This window comes from Lissotriton vulgaris, chromosome 5 (genome assembly GCF_964263255.1).
Source record: "Lissotriton vulgaris chromosome 5, aLisVul1.2, whole genome shotgun sequence".
NCBI lineage: Eukaryota > Metazoa > Chordata > Amphibia > Caudata > Salamandridae > Lissotriton > Lissotriton vulgaris.
Window position 1 is genome coordinate 442,734,123 of NC_141693.1, and position 19,782 is coordinate 442,753,904.

Below are 19,782 nucleotides of genomic sequence, written 5' to 3' on the forward strand. Positions count from 1 at the left end.
AACATATCTCCGCATACAGGCCAAATACCCCCCTCGTGCACTTGGATCAGGCCCCAATTAGCACTACAATAAGCCAAAAATTAAACCTCTATATCACAGTTTTCTGGCCCACATTTCAGGTGCTTCGGAGGGACCGGAGCCAGGTAGTTTAGATCTCTTCATCGCTGAGTATAGTCGATGGTCGGTAGTTTGACCTGATGCATGTAGAGGGGGCCAAAGCTATTCCTGAAGTACACGGGGATGTCTGCCCACACCATGGAAGTAGATGGAATGGTGACCTTGCTGTTAAGGGGATACAGCAGTGGCAGCTCCTCTGTTAAGGCGGAGCAGCATCGCCCCACTGCTATTGCAGCAGTGAAAAAAGAAAGTGATAGTAACAAGAAGTTATTATCATTTTCTTTTTCTTTTGGGAGTCTGGGCAGGGCTGGCTTCCTGACGCCAGAGCAGGGGTGGAGTGGTTTGCTCTAGGGCCGGCCAAACTGTCATGCCCACTTGGCATGTTCTCCATATACCTGTGTTGCACAGCCCCATAGAGAACATGCCCAGCCTCTCCAGGCACTGCCAGAGCATACAAACGGGATCCTCAGGCCAGTCACGCGAGCTAGGCTAGGCGAGCCCAGAAGCCTGAGCGCTTCTTGTGCTTCCAGAGAGAAGTAGAGGTGTGTGGCTGCCAGAGGTGTGCGGCGGTGAAGTTAAGATTTTTATTTAATACCCCCCCCCCCCCCCGGTCTGTCCACCCTCCTGCCTACCACACCCGTTCTGAGCGAGCCGCCACTGGGATACAGGTTGTCTGCATGCAAGACAAGAAGATATGGTTCACAGATTGAAGTTTAGTACTCAAGAACTTTATCTTCCCTAGGTCCTATGGGTAGACAGCATAGACCTTCCAGGTAGCTATGGTTACCCTCTTGTAGAATGGGGAGAACTTCAGAAAAAGGATGGTACTTGCCCAGATCAGTAGTAAATTGCCTGGACCGGATGTGATGGGGACTGTTGTGCGACTTCATGCTGTGTCCACTTGATGCCACCAGTGGTCTGCAAATAAGGAATAATCCTCTGTAGCTTGATGGTGTCACCCGTCAGGATATCCCCCCCCAAGAGGGGATCATGCACGTCTCACAAGGGTAGAATCCTGCGGAGTGCAACAGGGATCTGCGTACTTTGCATGGCGTAAGGCACAGAAAAGTTGACACCCACACCCAACCGTTGGAGTATCTGCAGATTCTGTAAGAAATCCGATGCCAACGGATTGAATGGAGTGTAAACAACAAGAGAGCCAAGATGCAGCCCGGCCTGACGCCACTCTCTGAACCAAAGGAGGATTTTGGCTTTCCACCTAGTCCACATTTTACAGAGGCAAACCAATGTCTATGTCGGGCAGCTAATAGGGTGACAGAAGGCCTGTCTCCGTTCTTAAAGATAGTTTTGAAGGATCTCAGGTTTTTGTAAAATCAAAGGAAACACAGGTTACATTTGAAATCGTGGAGTTAGAGAACCCCATGGAAACCCCCTCAGGCCATGGGATCTTGTTCCTTTGACTAGCTTTAATAACCATTTGAAACTCTTAAATGTAAAATAAAATTCAGAAGAGGCTTCATTTGTTCTGATGAGCAACACTTACCTCTCTCCTCCTCAAATCGAGGTTTCTGAGATGTTCTACCCAATTTCACACCCTTTGCTCCTACCCGACATTTCATGGGCACTTGTATTTTGCTTTCTTAATAATTTCTTTATAGTGAGTTCACCTTTCAGTAGTTAATGCTTGATTATAGGGTGAACAGCAAAACAAACAAGATGCTTGATTCCGGTCCAGGGAAGACATGGCTTGGCAGTTCGGGCTGGACTGTTCCCATGAGGCACAGGGTCAAGACTGATTTGCATATGGCCATGTCTGAACTCCGGTGGCTTGGTGAGAAAAATAACAATGGATTAAACCCATTTCTGTGACTGGGGGTGAATGTTTTGCCATTGTGCAACATTCCGTCCATCATCTTGTTTGTTTTGCTGTTCACCCTATGTGGGAAGGGTATGCCCAGACGTGGGTCACTTGCTCACTACGCCACTGGAGTCTAGCTATCCTGGCTGAAGACGGCTGATAGCCAGAAACCGGTCCTAGGATTCTTGATTCCGGTCCAGGAAAGACATGGCTTGGCAGTTCGGCTGGGCTGTTCCGATGAGGCACAGGGCCAAGACTGCTTTGCATATGGCCATGTCTGAACTGGGGTGGCTTGGTGAGCAAAATAACGATGGATTAAACCCAGATCTGTGACTGGGGGTGAATGTTTTGCCATTGTGCAACATTCCGTCCATCATCTTGTGTGTTTTGCTGATTATAGGGGAACACTTAGGCAGTTGGGAAGAGTTCTTGTTTACCTTTATTGCAGGCTTTAGAATACCATTTGGGTTCATCAAGAGGAGGTTTAACAGGTTTGCGAGAATATCATGATTTGAACATACAGATAAACATTTTATAAAGCCCGAAAGAGCTTATTGCTTATATGAAGATCTAAAAACTATCAGAAAGTTTTGCCTGGTGTTAGAAATCACTGCGTATAACATGGAAGAGGGTCTACAAGTACACAACATATTCATCTTCCATAGTTGGTGACTGTCTCTTGTCATGGGACAAGGATACTGGTGTTTAGGGATATAGCACTGGTTTGCTGTTTCAAAGACAAGACAGTATGGATTAGGGTCACTTTTGGGACATGAGGTAATTTCAAAGGAGCAAATTGAGTCCCATAGACTCAGGTGTGATCAATAATTGAATGTTTACCTTTAACCACAAAATGTGTTCAGGTAGGCATGTCAGGCGGACAGTATCCCAAGGCACTTATTAGATTGTAAGTACATATACAATTTATTAGGAATCTCTCTTGGCAATCATTCCTGCAGCCAACAACCTTTGGCTGAGGAGCCCTTCATAAATCTTTGGTTCACACAGAATCAATTTTAGGTCAAATTATGGAGCTGATCTTAGCATTAAAACCTCCATCAAGGCGGAACAAGTTGTTACCTCTTGGTACTCTTGGTACAGCATCCATGTTATTAAAAGAAATCAGATCTGCCAAATGCAGACCAAGGTCCCTACTGAAGTGATTAATGATAGTTCGTCTGAAAGAAACAGTTAGTTATAGATTCCTTACCTTAGAATATCCCCCAGGCATTAGACTTTATCCGGAAAGTTTTTCGTCAGCAGTACCCCTGCACTTCGGTAGGTGGCGTCAGTTGACTCCGCGTCGGTCGTCGTGGTCGCTGGGATGATGGCGCTGAGGTTACTTAGATGCCGCCCTCGCGCACTGATGTCAGTTCTGTACATGACTTTCCGCGCCAGGAACACAGAGCCATGCAAGACACTGACCACTGGTGCACAAAACTAGGGCCCTGAAAGGATCTTCTTTAACCCTTGTAATTAGTTCGCACAACGGGGAAGATGGGTGGGGCGGTGAGGAATCGATAACTAACCTATGTTTCTTACTGATATATCGTTATCAAAGGTAAGTAACTTGTTCATCTGAAAGAAACAGCTAGTTATAGATTCCTTACCTTAGAATAGATACCCCAGAAATACCAACCCCAGAGGTGAACCTGCGAACCAAGATCACACCAGAAAGTCCTGGAGAACAGAACGGCCAAAGAAGCCATCTCTCCGGACTTGGCTGTCCAGGCAAGAGGGTTTTGTAAATGTGTGCAGTGATTCCCACGTTGCTGCCTGACAGATGTCATTCAGAGGAGCTCCCCATCCCAAAGCAGTAGTGGCGGCCGTCGCCCTGGTGGAATGGGGGCGTAGCCCCACTGGAGGCTCCTTTTTAGCCAGAGAATAACCGGCTTTAATACACAAAATGACCCATCTAGAGATGGTCCACTTGTGTACGGCCCGACCTTTCTTGGCACCCCCGTAGCCAACAAAGAGCTGGTCATCCACCCCAAACTGTTTTGTGCAATCCAAAGAGAAGGAAAGCGCACGTTTTGGGTCCAGACAGTGGAGCCTCTCTTCCTCTTTAGAAGGATGCGGAGGCGGAAAGAAGGTGGGCAAAGTGATGGTTTGCCCAATGTGAAAGGAGGTGACAACTTTGGGAAGAAAGGATGGACGAGTTCTTAGGACAACCTTGTTTGTATGTACAGCCAGAAAAGGAGGCTTGGATGAAAGAGCCTGAAGATCACTCACTCTTCTGGCAGATGTGATGGCTACCAGGAATGCAGTCTTAAAAGTCATAGAGGACAGTTGTGAAGCGGCTCAAAGGGAGCACACATCAAATAAGTCAAAACCAAATTCAAGTTCCACTGAGGCATCACAAAAGGAATAGGAGAAAAGAGATGAGTGAAGCCTTTTAAGAAACGATTTACAACCAGGGACATAAAGAGAGAAGGCTGATCAGGAAGCCTTAGAAAGGCAGAAATGGCCGAAAGATAGCCCTTAATAGTGCCCAGAGCAGATCCCTGCTGGGCCAAAGAAAGGAGGAACAAGAGAACCTCAGAAAGAGGGGCAGAAAGGGGATCCACAGCCTTTGCTGTGCACCATGCCACAAATTTGTTCCATCAGCAGGCGTATACCGTCTTAGTGGAGGGACGCCTGGCTGCCAAGATTTATCATAGGATTAAAGTTGGTGTGAGGGTTATGGTCCTGGTTGCGGTAAGAGGTAGGGTTAGGGCAAGATGTATCAATAGTAGTGATGCAGATGTACGCTAAATCAGTGGTTAATTTGTAAAAAATAAAATGAGTGCTGGGGCTCTCGTCAGGAGGCAGCTTGCGCCAGCTCATCTCTCCTGTTAGCACCGCCTAAACAGAACCAACTGCTAACCATGAAAGTGGGGGGGGGGGGGGGGGGGGGTGGAATAATGGCCAGAGCTGCAGAATTCGGAGCTGGGGAAGCAGGTTCCAGTCTCCGCGAAGGCTCAATGTCCAGTGATTCTGAGTAAATCACTTAACCTTCCCGTATATTAATGTGTCCTTAACTGGTGGTCATGAAAAGCGCCGCTGTTGAGGATTAAGCGTTGATGTGGGGCACCAGAATCCACCAGCTCAAATTAAGCACTGCGTTCAATGTACTGATTTGAATGTAGAAATTAAAATATTTGGCACTTGATCAATGTAGTGGTAGTTAAATGCAGTTTTTATGTGATGATACTATGGTAATGTACTTGTCCATTTGTTGACATCCAACCTACAGGAGATGGTGCTGGTCCTCAGACATGAGTCCCTTTCTCACTGCTCCATCAGGATTCAAGCAAGCCGGGCCGAAGAAGGCTGAAATGCCAGAAACCGGTCCCCGGTAGCTTGTCTCCTTTCTGGTGAAGAATTGGCTTGGTAGTTTAGTCTGCCCTGTTCCCATGATGCACTGGGCCAGGGACAGACTGATTTGCATATAGCCAGATTCTGAGCTGGGATGGGGCAGTGAGATAAATAACGGTGATGGATCAAGCCCTGATCTTTGGACTGGGTAAGAGTGGTCTGTTTAACTCAGACACTCTGTTCATCACCACCCCCTTTTTGTAAATCGTTTTTGGCCACTATAGGTGTGGCAGGGTATACTCAGACATGAGTCCCTTTCTCACTGCTCCATCAGGATTCAAGCAAGCCGGGCCGAAGAAGGCTGAAATGCCAGAAACCGGTCCCCGGTAGCTTGTCTCCTTTCTGGTGAAGAATTGGCTTGGTAGTTTAGTCTGCCCTGTTCCCATGATGCACTGGGCCAGGGACAGACTGATTTGCATATAGCCAGATTCTGAGCTGGGATGGGGCAGTGAGATAAATAACGGTGATGGATCAAGCCCTGATCTTTGGACTGGGTAAGAGTGGTCTGTTTAACTCAGACACTCTGTTCATCACCACCCCCTTTTTGTAAATCGTTTTTGGCCACTATAGGTGTGGCAGGGTATACTCAGACATGAGTCCCTTTCTCACTGCTCCATCAGGATTCAAGCAAGCCGGGCCGAAGAAGGCTGAAATGCCAGAAACCGGTCCCCGGTAGCTTGTCTCCTTTCTGGTGAAGAATTGGCTTGGTAGTTTAGTCTGCCCTGTTCCCATGATGCACTGGGCCAGGGACAGACTGATTTGCATATAGCCAGATTCTGAGCTGGGATGGGGCAGTGAGATAAATAACGGTGATGGATCAAGCCCTGATCTTTGGACTGGGTAAGAGTGGTCTGTTTAACTCAGACACTCTGTTCATCACCACCCCCTTTTTGTAAATCGCTTCAAGGAATAGCAGCTATGGTTCAGATTAACTTGCTGATAGTTGCAGTTTGAAAACAAACCCAACCTTGAACTTTTTTCCGAACTACAGGCTATCTGTTTATGGCTTCAGATGGAAAATATGATTTCCAGTTTTGTAGTATAGAAAGGTATAGAAAGTGCAAGCTGCAGTACCTGCCTGAGGAATATTTTGGTCCCTTGTACATATTTCGTTGACAAATTGAGCACTGGCTCACCGTACACCTTCTTGAAGAGGTGGGTTTTTAATAACCTTCTAAATTTTCTGGATTTGAGAAAGTCAGATTCTGTTCTTCGATTTCATTCTTAGATTCCATCTTAAATGTGGTGGTCGAGAGCTCGCCGAATTGGGCCTTGAACATGGAGTGTCCTTCCTCCAAACATCATGTATCGAGTGTGTCAGAAGGGCAGCAAACTTTGGGAAACATTATGCATGTGCAAGGAAAATAAAGAATATCGACACTCAGACTTGTGATGAAGTTAATTAGCACAAGATGTTTTGAAACACAAAGTTATAATGAAATAGAGTAATTTGATGTGCTGCTAATGTTGGTTTAGCAATGTAATAAAAAAAGTAAATTGCAGATAGGGAAGTTAATTTAAATTTGCTAAGGTACGATATCAGATGGTTCTCTTCAGAATGTTTTATGTACATGCCTTTCACATATTTTTAAGGGCTTTGTTAGTACATGTATCTTTCTTATCATCTCCTTTATGCTAAAGTGTTACTACTTCCCAAGACAGTAAAAATGACTTGGAAGAGTTTTCTTTTCATACCTTTTGCTTCTGTGGGTTTTCTGTTTCAGGTGTCAAAGTGAGTCCTTGCCACTCGCGACAGCCGTCTATAATATCCGATGCGTCGGCAGCCGACGGCGACAGATCCTCGACGCCAAGCGATATCAACTCTCCCCGACATCGAACGCATTCCCTCTGCAATGTAAGACGGTAGTGTGGGTCCCTTTTCATTATTAATCATACATACTGAACAGCCTCTGTCATGTTACTTTGTATCATAACTTGATGAACTAACTCCTTTGTAGGACAGACCTGTGTCGGCAATATTTGGGCAGTCCACTCGGATGCCTCCTATCGTGGCCATAAAACAGATTATCTGAAATACCCATGCATGCGAAAATCTTTTAATCTCTTAAATCCACCCTATGAATTGTGGCCATATGTGAGTCACTGTAATCAGTCACCCAGGTGTTGTGATCTGGTATGTAGTCATGGCTTCTTTAAATTTTTTGACGGATGTGAATACAGTTGAAGTTTTGCCGCACGCCTTGGCGTGTTGCCCATGAACTTTTTTTCCTCTTACAGTTTTTAAGAAGAATTTTCCTGTGTACATCTTTGAATGGTCAACACAAGCATTCTCTTTTATTTTTTAGAAGGGTATATTTTTTGTACATTTAAGGTTTGCCCTGTTTCACCCAGGCTCAGTGTTCATGTGTTACAGTATTCTTCCCTTAGGCACTACAGCCCGAGGGTTAGGGGGTACATTGCGGGGGGGGGGGGTGTAGGTTTCATTGGGCGGGGGAGCCCGGCTGTTGGTGTGATTGGTAGGCTGTAACTGTTCATGTTCTTTATCTTTTCCCCTCCCCTTGGCAGACCGCTCTACAGTGACCCCTCTGGCTGAGGACCAGGCTGCAGGACTCCTCTGTAAGCGCAGACAGTGCACTGATGCATGCTGTTAGCCAGACCTTCTGTGTCACTCCTGATTCAGAATGCTATCCCTCAGCCCCCACTTTCCCCAAACACCACCACTGACCCTGTGTTGAATCACAAAGGAGCACATACCAGAATGCACTGCAACTTGTAATCGGTTTCTGTACCAACTTCAAGCTACTGAACAGCAAATACCAAAACCACCTGCACGTGGTGCACAGCACATGCCCTGATTGCACAGCAGGTTACAACACATACCCAGATCTACCCCATGCACCTATACCTAGATCAGGGGTCTCCAACCTTTTCTGTAATAAGAGCTACTTATGTTAAATGAAAACCACCCCGAGCTACTAATATTGTTAGAGTTGTAACTGTGACATTAGACTAGATTACTTCAGTGGCCACCATACGCAAGATTACGAGCAGTGATCATCTCAGTGCATCAGGAATGTTCGCCAGCAGTAATGTAAAATAGACGTTGTCAATGTGGAATTCCTCTATATGGGGAATACTATTTTTCTACAAACATTTGTTCATGAGACCTGAAAATATACATCTCCATTACATGCTTTTCAATTTTGTTTTAGATATACTAATTCAGCACGGAAAAAGCCTCTAATGCAGGCAGGCTAGGCAGCACATAGGCGAGTTACTTGAAGTCTGCTGGCGAGTTACCTGTAGCTCACTAACTACTGGTTGGAGAACCCTGACCAAGACTCACTACAGGGCAGTTCACAGTAAAGATCCAATGCATGGCAATTCACGGGAACTGCCTGGACGCTGTGCACGACAGTGCACAGCACATACTCAAATCCATTGCATGATGGAGGTCAGTACACAGTGAAAACGCCAACCACTGCGTGGCAGGTTACAGCACATACCTGTCTTTGCAGCACGGCACTATATAGCACTATATAGCACACATCAGATAATACACTCTATAGAGTTGTAACAATTTGCCAAGTTTCCCTGCCTAACCAAGTGCAGCACACAGCAAAGTTTGATGCGTGACTCGGAACAGTGCATACCTAGATGACCCACTGCGCATTCTGCACTCGTTTGCAAATCCAGTCCACAGATCCACTGCAGGTCACTGCAGCATGTGCCCGGATCCACTGCATGGACCTCTTCAGTACACTCCCAGACACTGTTTATGACAGTGTTTAAGCACTTACCCTGCTCACATCATGGTAATTTGCATCTACTATCCAGTACTTGTCAGTGTGTATCACATACCCACTGCTTGATAATATATGGTATATGCCCAGGGTCATTGAATATCAGTGCACAACTGGCACCAAGATCCCCTGCACTGTAACATAGGGCTAACGTCCAGTGCTGGTCAAAGTGCAACCCATACCAAGACCCTTTGCATGGCACTGTCGAGCACATAGCTTTGCAAGATGTAACACAGCCATTCAATTCATTCTGTTCAATTAGTTGTCATCTTGTTTGTGTTGTGAATTCAAACTTGTTTCTCACTAAATTAAGCTAAACTCAATGCCTGTTCTCTGAAATATTTCGTGTAATTGAGTGTCAAGTGCCACAAGTAAAAATTGACCAAGAAAAACCTCTGCCACTGAAAATAGCACATATATAAGGGACTTTTTTTTTTTAAAAAAACGTTTTTGTTTTACAAGAGTTTGAACATTGAGCATGAATTTTGGAAATGTATTGGGTGTTTTATTTCATTGGGGGAGGGGCCTGTTCATCTCAAAGACAATAATTGCTGCCATTTGATGTATAGTTCCTCTCACCTTGAAGCACTTTGAAATAGAATTACAGCAGCCTACACGATAGAAATAAGTTGTAATATATAAAAATATTCAATTTCATTTTTTTCAGACAAAATATCCTTAGTGCTACAATTGTTTTACCTGGTAAACTCGTTGGTATTGGTTTCCCATGGCATTTATCAGGGTTCCCCAGAGTCTGTCCTGGGGGTCCGGGTCCATGCCAGATTTTAAGGTAACTACATGTATCTAAATGTGGATATGCTAAAAATCAGGAGTGTATCCAGCCCTCCAGGAATGACTTTGGAGAGCCCTGGCATATACTGAAGAGGCAGCATAGCGATGGTGCCCTTATCTGCGATTAAAACATTTTGGCAGTGGCCAGTAGCAAAGCCCTGTTCCAGGACTTGTAGGCTCTGGCCATTGGCTAGGTGCTGCGGGTCGTTCACAATGCTTATTATTACACACTAAAGCGACTTACTCAAAAGCTGTTTTGTAATGCAATGTATGGTTCCCTAATAACATTACATACTAACCTATGTTAAGTTAAAAAATCTTAAAATGATGATTACCCCAAAAGGGAATTTCTTGTCATCCATGCTTCCCTTAAAACTTTCACTCTCTTTCTTCCAGGAACTTGACAAACTCACTTCTGGATTTCTATGGAGTGACAAGAGGGCTAGGATCTTTTAGAAATCTCTTAGGAAATCGCCCACATTCGGGGGTTGTAGTCTCCCGGATTGGAACCTATACCAATTATCCTTCCTAGCGGCCCAAGGGGAGACTTGGCTTCTTCCAGACTTCCATTACACTCCTCCGTAGGAGCATATAGACCGAGAACTGTGCTCTCCTTTTAGCACACATTCCCTTCTCATAATATCAAAATTTGCGTCTGCACACTCTCAGCGTATTCTTTCTGATATGGTTAGTGCGTTAAAATACCTTGGCAGACGACTCTCCAAACCCATTCATGAATCCAGCTAGGCATCACTATGGCTCAACCCCAAGCTCATTAACAACATCTCAGTGGGCCTCCAAAGGCATCATCTTAGTTGGGGACCTTTACGATACTAATCATGATCCTCTTCCCTTTTCATCCTTAGCTGAGAAACATAATTTTAATAACTTGAATTTCTATACTTTTTTAAAACCAAGAGTCAACATTTCTTAACTTGTCCTTTCTGTGGACTCTATAGCAGTCTCCCTTCTGGCCCTCTGGCAAAGTTCGGGTCATATACCATCCAAAATCTATACATTTCTCTCTGTCCCCCAGTCCACACAACCCGCAATTACGTGTGTTAAATGGTACGAAACCTCTTGATGAGGAAGTCTATCAACACATTTCCCCTGACACCTGGCGGCCGATTTTGAAATCATCTTTAGGTAATAAAATTGCTCTGTCGCTTATTCAATCAACATTCTTCACAATGAATCTCCTACACTGGACCCCTGTTTGTTTACATAAATTAAAGTTACAAGATAACGATTTGTGCTGGAATTGCAACCTAGAGCCAGGCACTCATCATCACATGTTCTTTAAGTGCCCATTATTAGACTCTATTGGGCTCCTATATAGAAGCATTTATCAATAATCTTTAATATATCCCATAATCTCTCATTTCCTATGAACATGCCGGGTCTCTGGGCTGCATCATCACACCTGCCTCTTTTTTTTATATATCTATTTATTAAACAGACTCGACATAGAGGTACAGTTTCACAATAGTCAATAAAGGGGTTTACAGTGAAATCAAATATGCATACAAATACAATAGTATAGTTCGTTGGAAATCACGGGGTGGGGGGATCAGCACTGTCAATATCACGGGGAGGAGTACATATGTTGGCACGGTATTCATTCCAGGGAGCCCATATCCTAGACCATTTTCGGGGGAAGCCACGGGCCATGTAAACTGTCTTTTCTCTTAGCATACACCAATCAAGGTCTTTCTTCCAATCTATAATCGTGGGTGTATGTGAGGCTCCCCAGAGCTGCGCAATATTTCTCTTGGCGGTCATGCAGCCGAGTGTGACCCATTGTGTGGTGTAAGTGTTGAGGTCGGTCGGTTCCCAGATGTTAAGGAAGCATCTAGGCGCTTCTGGCTTAATTTCTACCTTCAACCTTTCACTCCTGACTGCGTGTATTTTACTCCAATACTCCTGGATCGGCTCACAGTGTCATATTATTTGCATGAACGTGCCCATTTGTGTGCATCCTCGCCTACAAGACCTGTCTGTCAGCCCACCCATGTGTACCATTTGGGGACCTGTTAAATAAATTCTGTGCAGGATCTTTAGTTGCACCCGTCTGAGTCACGCTGGGAATGCAACAGTTTTGGGGGAGGAGACCGCGTCTTGCCAGCTTTCATCGTCTAATTCGACGCCTTCTCCAGTCCATTTTTTTCGTAGTGTCAGTAGGGGGTCTTCCATATTATTAATGAGTTTTCGATAGGTTAGGGAAATAGCCTTTTCAGGTAGGTGGCCATCTAGTAGTCTGTTCTCTAATGGGGAGCTATCTGGTGGAGTGGAGTTATTGGGCAACACTGTTTGCAAAGCATGTCGGACTTGCAGGTATGTAAAAAGCTCAATCTGCCAGTGCATATTGACTTTGGAGAGTGTCGAAAGGTTTTACACCCCCTGCGTCCCAAATGCGATCTAATCAGCATCTCCTAGTTTGGGAGATGCTGATTAGATCTCATTTGTCAAAGCCTTTGGAATTTCCCAGTTTTTGTGAGTCCCACAAAGGTGTGGCAAGAGTCAACTTATTGTTCCAGCCGAGCGACTTAGTTGTGGAATGCCAGATTTTAACTGTGTGGTTGGTGGGGCCAGTGAGTGGGTATCTGTCTGGTTTAGAGTATAGTGCACAGGAGTAGGTCCCGTTCTGAAGAAGCCAGCGATCCATAAGGAACCCCGGGTTTTCAGGGCGACCGTATGTGCCATGATTTATTGCTGTAAGATGTGCTGCCCAGTAATACTTTTTTGTCGGGTAATTCGATTCCGTCGTCGTACCAGCTGAGTGTGAGTTTTTGTAAAGCAATACGCGGTCTCCCTCCCTATAGAAGGCCTCACTGGAACCCTTCAATTTCTTTAAAATACAAATTTGAGACAGGGTCAGCCGAGTTCTGCAGGGCATATAGGAAACTGGGAAGGGACATCATTTTAAACAGGGCCGCTTTGCCCAATAGAGAGAGCGGGAGTAACTTCCAGTTTGCGATGTCACATTTGAGTCTTTGCAGTGGGGGAACCAGGTTACCGGCGTATCTGACAGAGGGGTCAAGGGTAATGAATATGCCTAGGTATTTGAAGCCTTCTGATACTATCGGTATAGGGCAATTCTGGGGTAACGGAGGAGGACCCTCCCAGAGGACATATAAAAGAGATTTTTGCCAGTTGACACGAAACCCAGAATATCTGCCAAAATTGGCCAGGATGTCCAATACGGAAATCCGGGAACTCTTGGCGAATGTGAGATACAGAAGGATATCATCCATGACACAGATCATTACATCCTTACGGATCCATGCCGCAAGAGGTTCAAGGGCCAGAGCAAATAATAAAGGAGGGTGGGGGAACCCCGGGCGGGTCCCCCGTCTAAGTGTGAACGTCTCTGATTGTTTGCTGTTCACGACTATTTGCGCCATTGGCGCTCTATACAATAATTGCACCCAGCGGCTGAAAGTCGGCCCAAATCCCAGTTTTGCAAGTACAGCAAAAAGGTAAGGCCATTCCAGTGTATCAAATGCCATAGTGGCATCTAGGGAGACTATGATTGCATTTTCACGTATGGTCGGTACCCTGCCCAGGGCCCCGTGCACTTTACACAGATTTAGAGCAGTGTTCCTCCTTGGCATAAACCCCGATTGATCCGGGTGTACTAAGTCCCCTATTACCTTGAAAAGCCTATTAGCAAGTACTTTAGCTAGTATTTTAGGTTCTACGTTTAGCAATGATATGGGGCGGTAGGAGGCGCATTCAGTTTTGGGTTTTCCTTCCTTGTAGATTGTAGCAATGGTTGCAATTCTCTGATCTAGTGGCAGTGATCCCTGCTTAAGTCTTCTAACATGGACTTCAAATATGGAGCTACTTTATCTCGATGGAGCTTATAAAGTTTGATTGGGATACCGTTTGGGCCTAGGGCTCTACCTGAGTGCAGCGCTCGTATTGCGATCGCTATTTCATCAGCGGTGAAGGCACTATCCATAAATGTTCGGTCGGCATAGGAAGGGAGATATCTTTAAGAACGTCCGAGGAATCTGTCTCAGGGTATGGCGCCACCGAGCTGTAAACTGTGTGAAAGTGGGATGCAAACTGATTGGCTATGTCTTGGGGGTGTGTTATGGGGGACATGTCAGCATCTCTAAGTTCTGGAACGAGCCTACTGGCATGCTCCTTTCTATCCAGCCAGGCAATTAGTTTGCCAGCCTTGTCTCCCCAGTCATACATACAGCCCAGCCTATCTTGTCCAATTATTTTGGCACGGTCGGTGACCAGTGCCCGGTATTTATCCTGGCGTAAATGGAGTTAGTGAAGGGCTTCAGAAGTGGCATCAGAGTTCACGTCTTGTTCAAGACGGTACATCTCTTCTTCAACGTCAGAGATGTATGTTATCCTGTCCTTTTTTGATCCTGCTATTAAGGAAAGGGCTTGGCCCCTGACCACTGTTTTAAAGGCTTCCCATAATATTTGCGGGGACTCAACAGTGTGTTCGTTCTCCAAGAAATAGTCATCAATGGATTTACTCAGGTCTTCACATATTTTTGGGTTTCTGAGGTACCAGGGATTTATAGGGGCAATGCATCCTACTTGTGTGTGGTCTAGGACGCATAGAGGGGAATGGTCGGAAATACCCCTGGCCAAATGTCAGATCTCGTGGATATCCGTGACTTTTGGAGCCGGGACAATTATGTAATCAAGGCGGGAGAGACTATTGTGTGCCCCGGAGTGAAAAGTCTGTTGAATCTTCCCCGGATTGTGTGTTCTCCATCCATCTACTAACCCCATCACCTCCCAAAAACTGGAAAAAGAGTGTACGGCTTGGGGGTTTGTGTGAGGGGGGTGTCTGTCTAGTGAGCCCGATAATATTGAGTTAAAGTCGCCGCCGAGCACAAGGTGCCCATCAGGCAGAGATAGCAGCCCAGCACTGAGGTCAGTGAATGTTACAGCCTGCAGCCCTGGAGGTGCGTATATCGGCATGAAGGTGATGGTTAGGCCCCCACAAGTGCCCGTGACCCGGATATATCTGCCGCGGTCATCTACACAGGTGGACCTGAGTGATAGGGGAATGATTTTTTTTGCAAGATGCCCACCTCCCTGAAATTAGACGCAAAGCCCGCGCATGCCACCATTGAATATCCCCATCTATGCATAGCTTTGTACGTGTTGCCTATGAGGTGAGTTTCCTGAAGTAGCACAACGTCCGGTGATAGTCTCCTAATATATTGCATTACAACACTTATCTTTATCTTGTCCCCCAGCCCATTAACATTCTAATTTAAGATTTTGACTTCTTTGTTACACTGTACTCCCATTGACATGTACGTAGGTCGCAACTACTGGCGTCACAATTATGCACTGTACCATCGAGATAGCGCAAAAAACAATAAACAAGAAAAAACAATCCCTCCCAACTACCCCCACCCTGCTCCCCTGCACCCTGGGCTCCGAACTGCCCATGATTCCTAAATGCAGAGTGCCTGTTGCCCAACAAAACTGCTAAAAGAAGAACGTGGGGGGAGGCTTTAGCGCCCCGCCATCCCCCTTTCCTACTGTTAAGGATTACAGGTGCGTTACATGGTTGATACTCGGATCGCAGACTATTAAGTACTTTAATACACTGGTATATAGTTCAACGTCTTCGAGTGTCAAAAAAGTTTGTGAGCGGAGCTCAACTTATGGAGGGAACAGGTGGATCAAAGCCATCAAAAGCTGTCCAATGAAGGTACATTATCTGTCTCAATAGTCATTGGAGCTTCTTTCCGGTGAGGTTCTCCAGCTGTCCAGCCAGACGCTGGCTCTGGTAGGTCGATGAAGTGGGTTTTCCCATCAACCTTGTCACGCAGACGCGCAGGGAAGAGCATGGCTTATTTAAGACCTTTTTCCCGCAACTGTCGCTTGACATCCAGGAATGAGCGTCGACGCATCTGCACTGCCCGGGTGAAGTCAGGAAAGAAGTGATTTCTGAGTTGTCCAGGTGGATCGGAGGAGCGACCCTCGTGGCTTGTAGAATTGTATCTCTAACACTATAGTTTAGCAGGTGGGCCAGTATCGGACGGGGTTGGGGGCTCTCAGCTTCGGCGACCCCTGGGCACCCTGTGTGCTCTCTCGATCACAAATAGCTTGGACAGGCCCTTCGGTTGCAGCTTCGTCATGATCAGGTTTTCAATGAACAGGTCTGTGGCGGGACCCTCTGATTTTTCCGGCACCCCAAGAACGCGGATGTTGTTGCGTCTTAAGCGTCCCTCATAATCATCCAGCTTGTCCTCTACGAACTTACAGAACGATTCGAGCTCCCTGACGTCTGTTTGCAATTGCGAAGTGTCTTCCACAAGGCTGGCGGTGGTGCGCTCCAGCTGCTTGACCTTTTCTCTATATTTTGTAAGGTTGGCCCTGATCAGTGTCACTTCCGAGGAGAGTTTGTCAATGGAAGTGCAGACCCCTGTGATAGCTGCCATTAAGTCCTTCATTGTGGGCTCAGTAGGATCCTGTTTCGCCCCGCTCTGTTGGTTGTCGCCGGTTCCCTTCTGCTCGGGCAGGTCTGCCTTCGGACAGGTGTAATGGTGAAGCCTGCTTTGTTGGGAATGTCTTTGCGACCTTTGCATTGGACATGGTTAGGGCTTTGTCAGTGGGTCGGGCCAACTGTGTGCTGGTTGATGATTCCGCTGAGTCAAGTCCGCCACGCCAGGACGCCAGCACGGGACGATGAACCAAAGCCAATTGGAGGAGGGCGCCCAGGGCGTAGTTCGCAAGTTAGGCACCTTCACTGGCCCTTGCAGTAATCTATGTGCACTATGTGAGCTGCGGGGGCTTCTTCACCCCTGGACAGCCAACCCAACATGAAGGGAAATCTGTTTCTTATGTCCCAGGACGCAGGGTGTCGCTCCCTTCGGCATGGGCCAGCAGCAAAGGCTCAGCTGGAGGAGCTAGAAGGGTGCGAGGGAAGGAGGGGAGGGGGGAAATTCACTAGGGGACCCTGGCAGCTGGCACCATCAAAGTATGAAATTTAATAAATGCCTGCTCCGCACTCATAAATTTAGGCCCTCTTGAGTGTCCTCACTGTTTGCACAGATAGCCCTCCAAGTCAGAACCAGCGTTAAGGTCCGCCTCAAAAGGAGAGGCGCGAACAATCAATGTTCCAGGGTCCGGGGCCGCACTCGTCTCAGGCTGATGTTCTCCCTTAAGATTTGCGGCACAGCCGCACTGGGTCTCCGTCAATACCACCGGAAGGCCCCAGGCGATGCTCCACACAGTCCCGGCCCCAAGCGAGGTCGCGCGTGATGGCTCGTGAGGTTTGGCACTGCGGTAGCTCCTGCGCATAGGATCACTCTCCTGTAGATGACCGCCTGAGGTTCCTGGTCCGATCGTCGAGTCACGGCCTCACTGCGGCAGGTCAGGCCCGTAGACTTCAGACAGCGGGCCGGAACATGTGATTGCGGCGTCACAGTGCGCGGGGTACTATTGGGTGTTGGTGTTCCTCACGTCTGAGTTTTTTCCAGCCCCCCCGGGGAGGGGGGCCCGCCATCTCACTCTGCGTCAGCCACGGCAGGCGCTCCTACGCAAGACTGCAGCTTTTCCGCTCAGAAGGCCTCAAGCGCCGATACGGATATCGTTGGCCCCAGACGTCTGTTCGCAGTCGGAATTGCAGCAGTGGGCACCCGACTCCTCCGGTGAGTAGATCCAACACCGGAGGATCGGATTAATGCGGCAGATTGACGGGGCTGGAAAGGGGGCACCGGAGAAGCCTTAGCATGTTTCGCAGCGGAGCCACACCCCCCATACCTGCCTCTTGACACTATAGATCTGGAGCTGTTGGATTTACTCATAACCATTGCAGTCAACGTCATACTTACAGAATGGACATCTTTTCAACACTAATCATACATACCTGGTGGGCCTGAGTATCATATCTTTGAGGAGCTCATACACTCATAGGGGGCAAGCAGTCTACACCTCCAATCGCTACCAGTGTGTGGTGCTCCTTGGATAATTATATGGAGTAGTGCGCTTAGGGTCTAGTGGCTCAACACCCTTTTGGGTCTATTACTTGATGCTTTTTAATATATAAACAAAGCGGATATCCCATTATATCAGTACCCCCCACCCTCCTCCCTCTCCATTCTCCCCTACCGATATATCCTGGTTATTAGGTAATGGCTGCATATTTTGCCACACATGGTAGTATTGTAATGCACGGCTGACTTTGTGCTACATTTGTCGCAATGCGTTTTAGATCTTCATATTTTAGTACTGTAACTATTATCCGAATGCCTCGAAAGGTAATTTACAACCTGTCAAATTGTTCATGGTTGCACTCACATGACAGCTCTATCCCACCAATTTCGCACCGATACGAGTACTCTCTTTGATACCTCTCCAGCCGCGATAACTGATGTATGGTTCTCAATATACTAACTTGTGCACTATGTGTAACTTTTTGCATGTATGTATCACTTCTTTCATTTATGTATCACCGTATACCTTATCTTCTAACTACAATAAAATACTTGAGCACACAACAACAAAAATCCTGGACATTCTCTATAGAAACATCATTTGAAGAGATGATGCGGTTGCAGTTTGTTGCCTGAGAGTCACTCAACTTTACCAGTGATAGCTATGACCTGTGGCATTAGTCTTGACTTTACACAAAAAAAACATCACAGATGACACAGTTAAAGACACATGACATACCCTGTTCGTCAGCCACACAGGAGTATATTTTCCTGCTCTATGTTTGCCTTTTAAAGAATCTCTTGCCACGTTCATGCATTATACAAGGCATGGTGCATGTAAGCCATATCATGACTAGTATATCTAGTGTTTGTTTGCCAAAAGCACCTCAAATGCAGAAGTAATGTATGGAAATATATGCGCTGTGCACAGGAAATCATGAAGGGCTATGAACTGTTGCAGTAGCTTACAGGGAATGGCAGCAGACTAGCGCGCTGATTAAGGGTTTCTCGGATGAGTACCCAGTCACAAACCTGACTACCCCATTCTCCTAATTGCATTATATCCAAAGGCATTTGTAATGAGGCAGATGGAATATCCGTTCCTTTTCTGATGGAGTTAGCCATCCATCAAACTCTAAATCGGACCCTACATCCTGCTTACTCCATGTGCATGTAGCCAACACAGCAATGCCCTGTGCGCCCTAGTTAATTGCCCATAGTCTGCCGTATACAGGGCTGTGCTGGAAACTATGCCATGTACATGCCTCATGTCCCTATATGTTACAGGCAGCGGGCATGACAAAAGGCGCATTGTGCATCACTTACAGTGCTTGCTGCTGGCTATCCTTTGTGTTTCCTGTATGAGGCACTGAGGTGACATGTTATGCAGTGTCATCGATAATGTCCTATGTGATGTCCTATGTGAGGTCATGAGCATCCACTCAGCTCCTTGTATAACCTTAACTTGAAAATTCGAGAGCTTTAATATTTGCACCGCAATCTTAACATTTTGTTAAATAACTTAAGTTTTTGAGAACATTTTGACGTTTTTTTTCTAGAGAAGCATAACATCTCTAACAAAAATGTTTTTAGTTGCTATAATATGAGTATTTCATGTAATTATTTGAGACTATGCTAGCTATGCTTCACACCCTACTGCTCTTTGTTTAACAGTGGACATTTGTAGGGTTCAATTACCCATTATTCAATTAATAGCTTGATTTTAGTACCTTGGGGCTAACTCCCATTCTAACCTGCTTGTACCCATTAGTTAAAATTAAATTGAAAAAAGTTGTCACTTTCTATGCTTGTTTGCTTTATTGTACCCTTACTGCTGCAAGCGAGGAATGCATTCAAACAAACTATCTCTAATACACTGTGCCTCATGCAGAATCGTTCCACTTTGCGTTCATGGACCTGACGTCCGCCTTTGATAAGGTGAATGGAAGTAAACTATGGGCTCTGCTGAGCAAGATGGGGGTTGATTCTGGCATTGTGACAT

General features: G+C 46.2%; 1 protein-coding gene across 6 annotated transcripts in view; it reads left to right on the forward strand.

Annotated features, from left to right (window-relative positions):
• Nucleotides 1-19,782, forward strand: part of KAZN (kazrin, periplakin interacting protein) — a 198,865-nt gene that overhangs the window by 138,710 nt on the left and 40,373 nt on the right. For 4 of the 6 annotated variants that reach the window (XR_015295891.1, XM_086921865.1, XM_086921868.1 and 1 more), the window contains one exon: nucleotides 7,018-7,148. Coding sequence is in view for 5 of the 6 variants with exons in the window: in XM_086921865.1 (XP_086777991.1) it covers nucleotides 7,018-7,148 (131 nt within the window). In the remaining variant the exon portion in view is untranslated. Of the gene's footprint in view, nucleotides 1-7,017; nucleotides 7,157-19,782 lie in introns of all 6 variants that reach the window. The other 2 variants (XM_086921870.1, XM_086921869.1) reach the window with 1 other exon arrangement.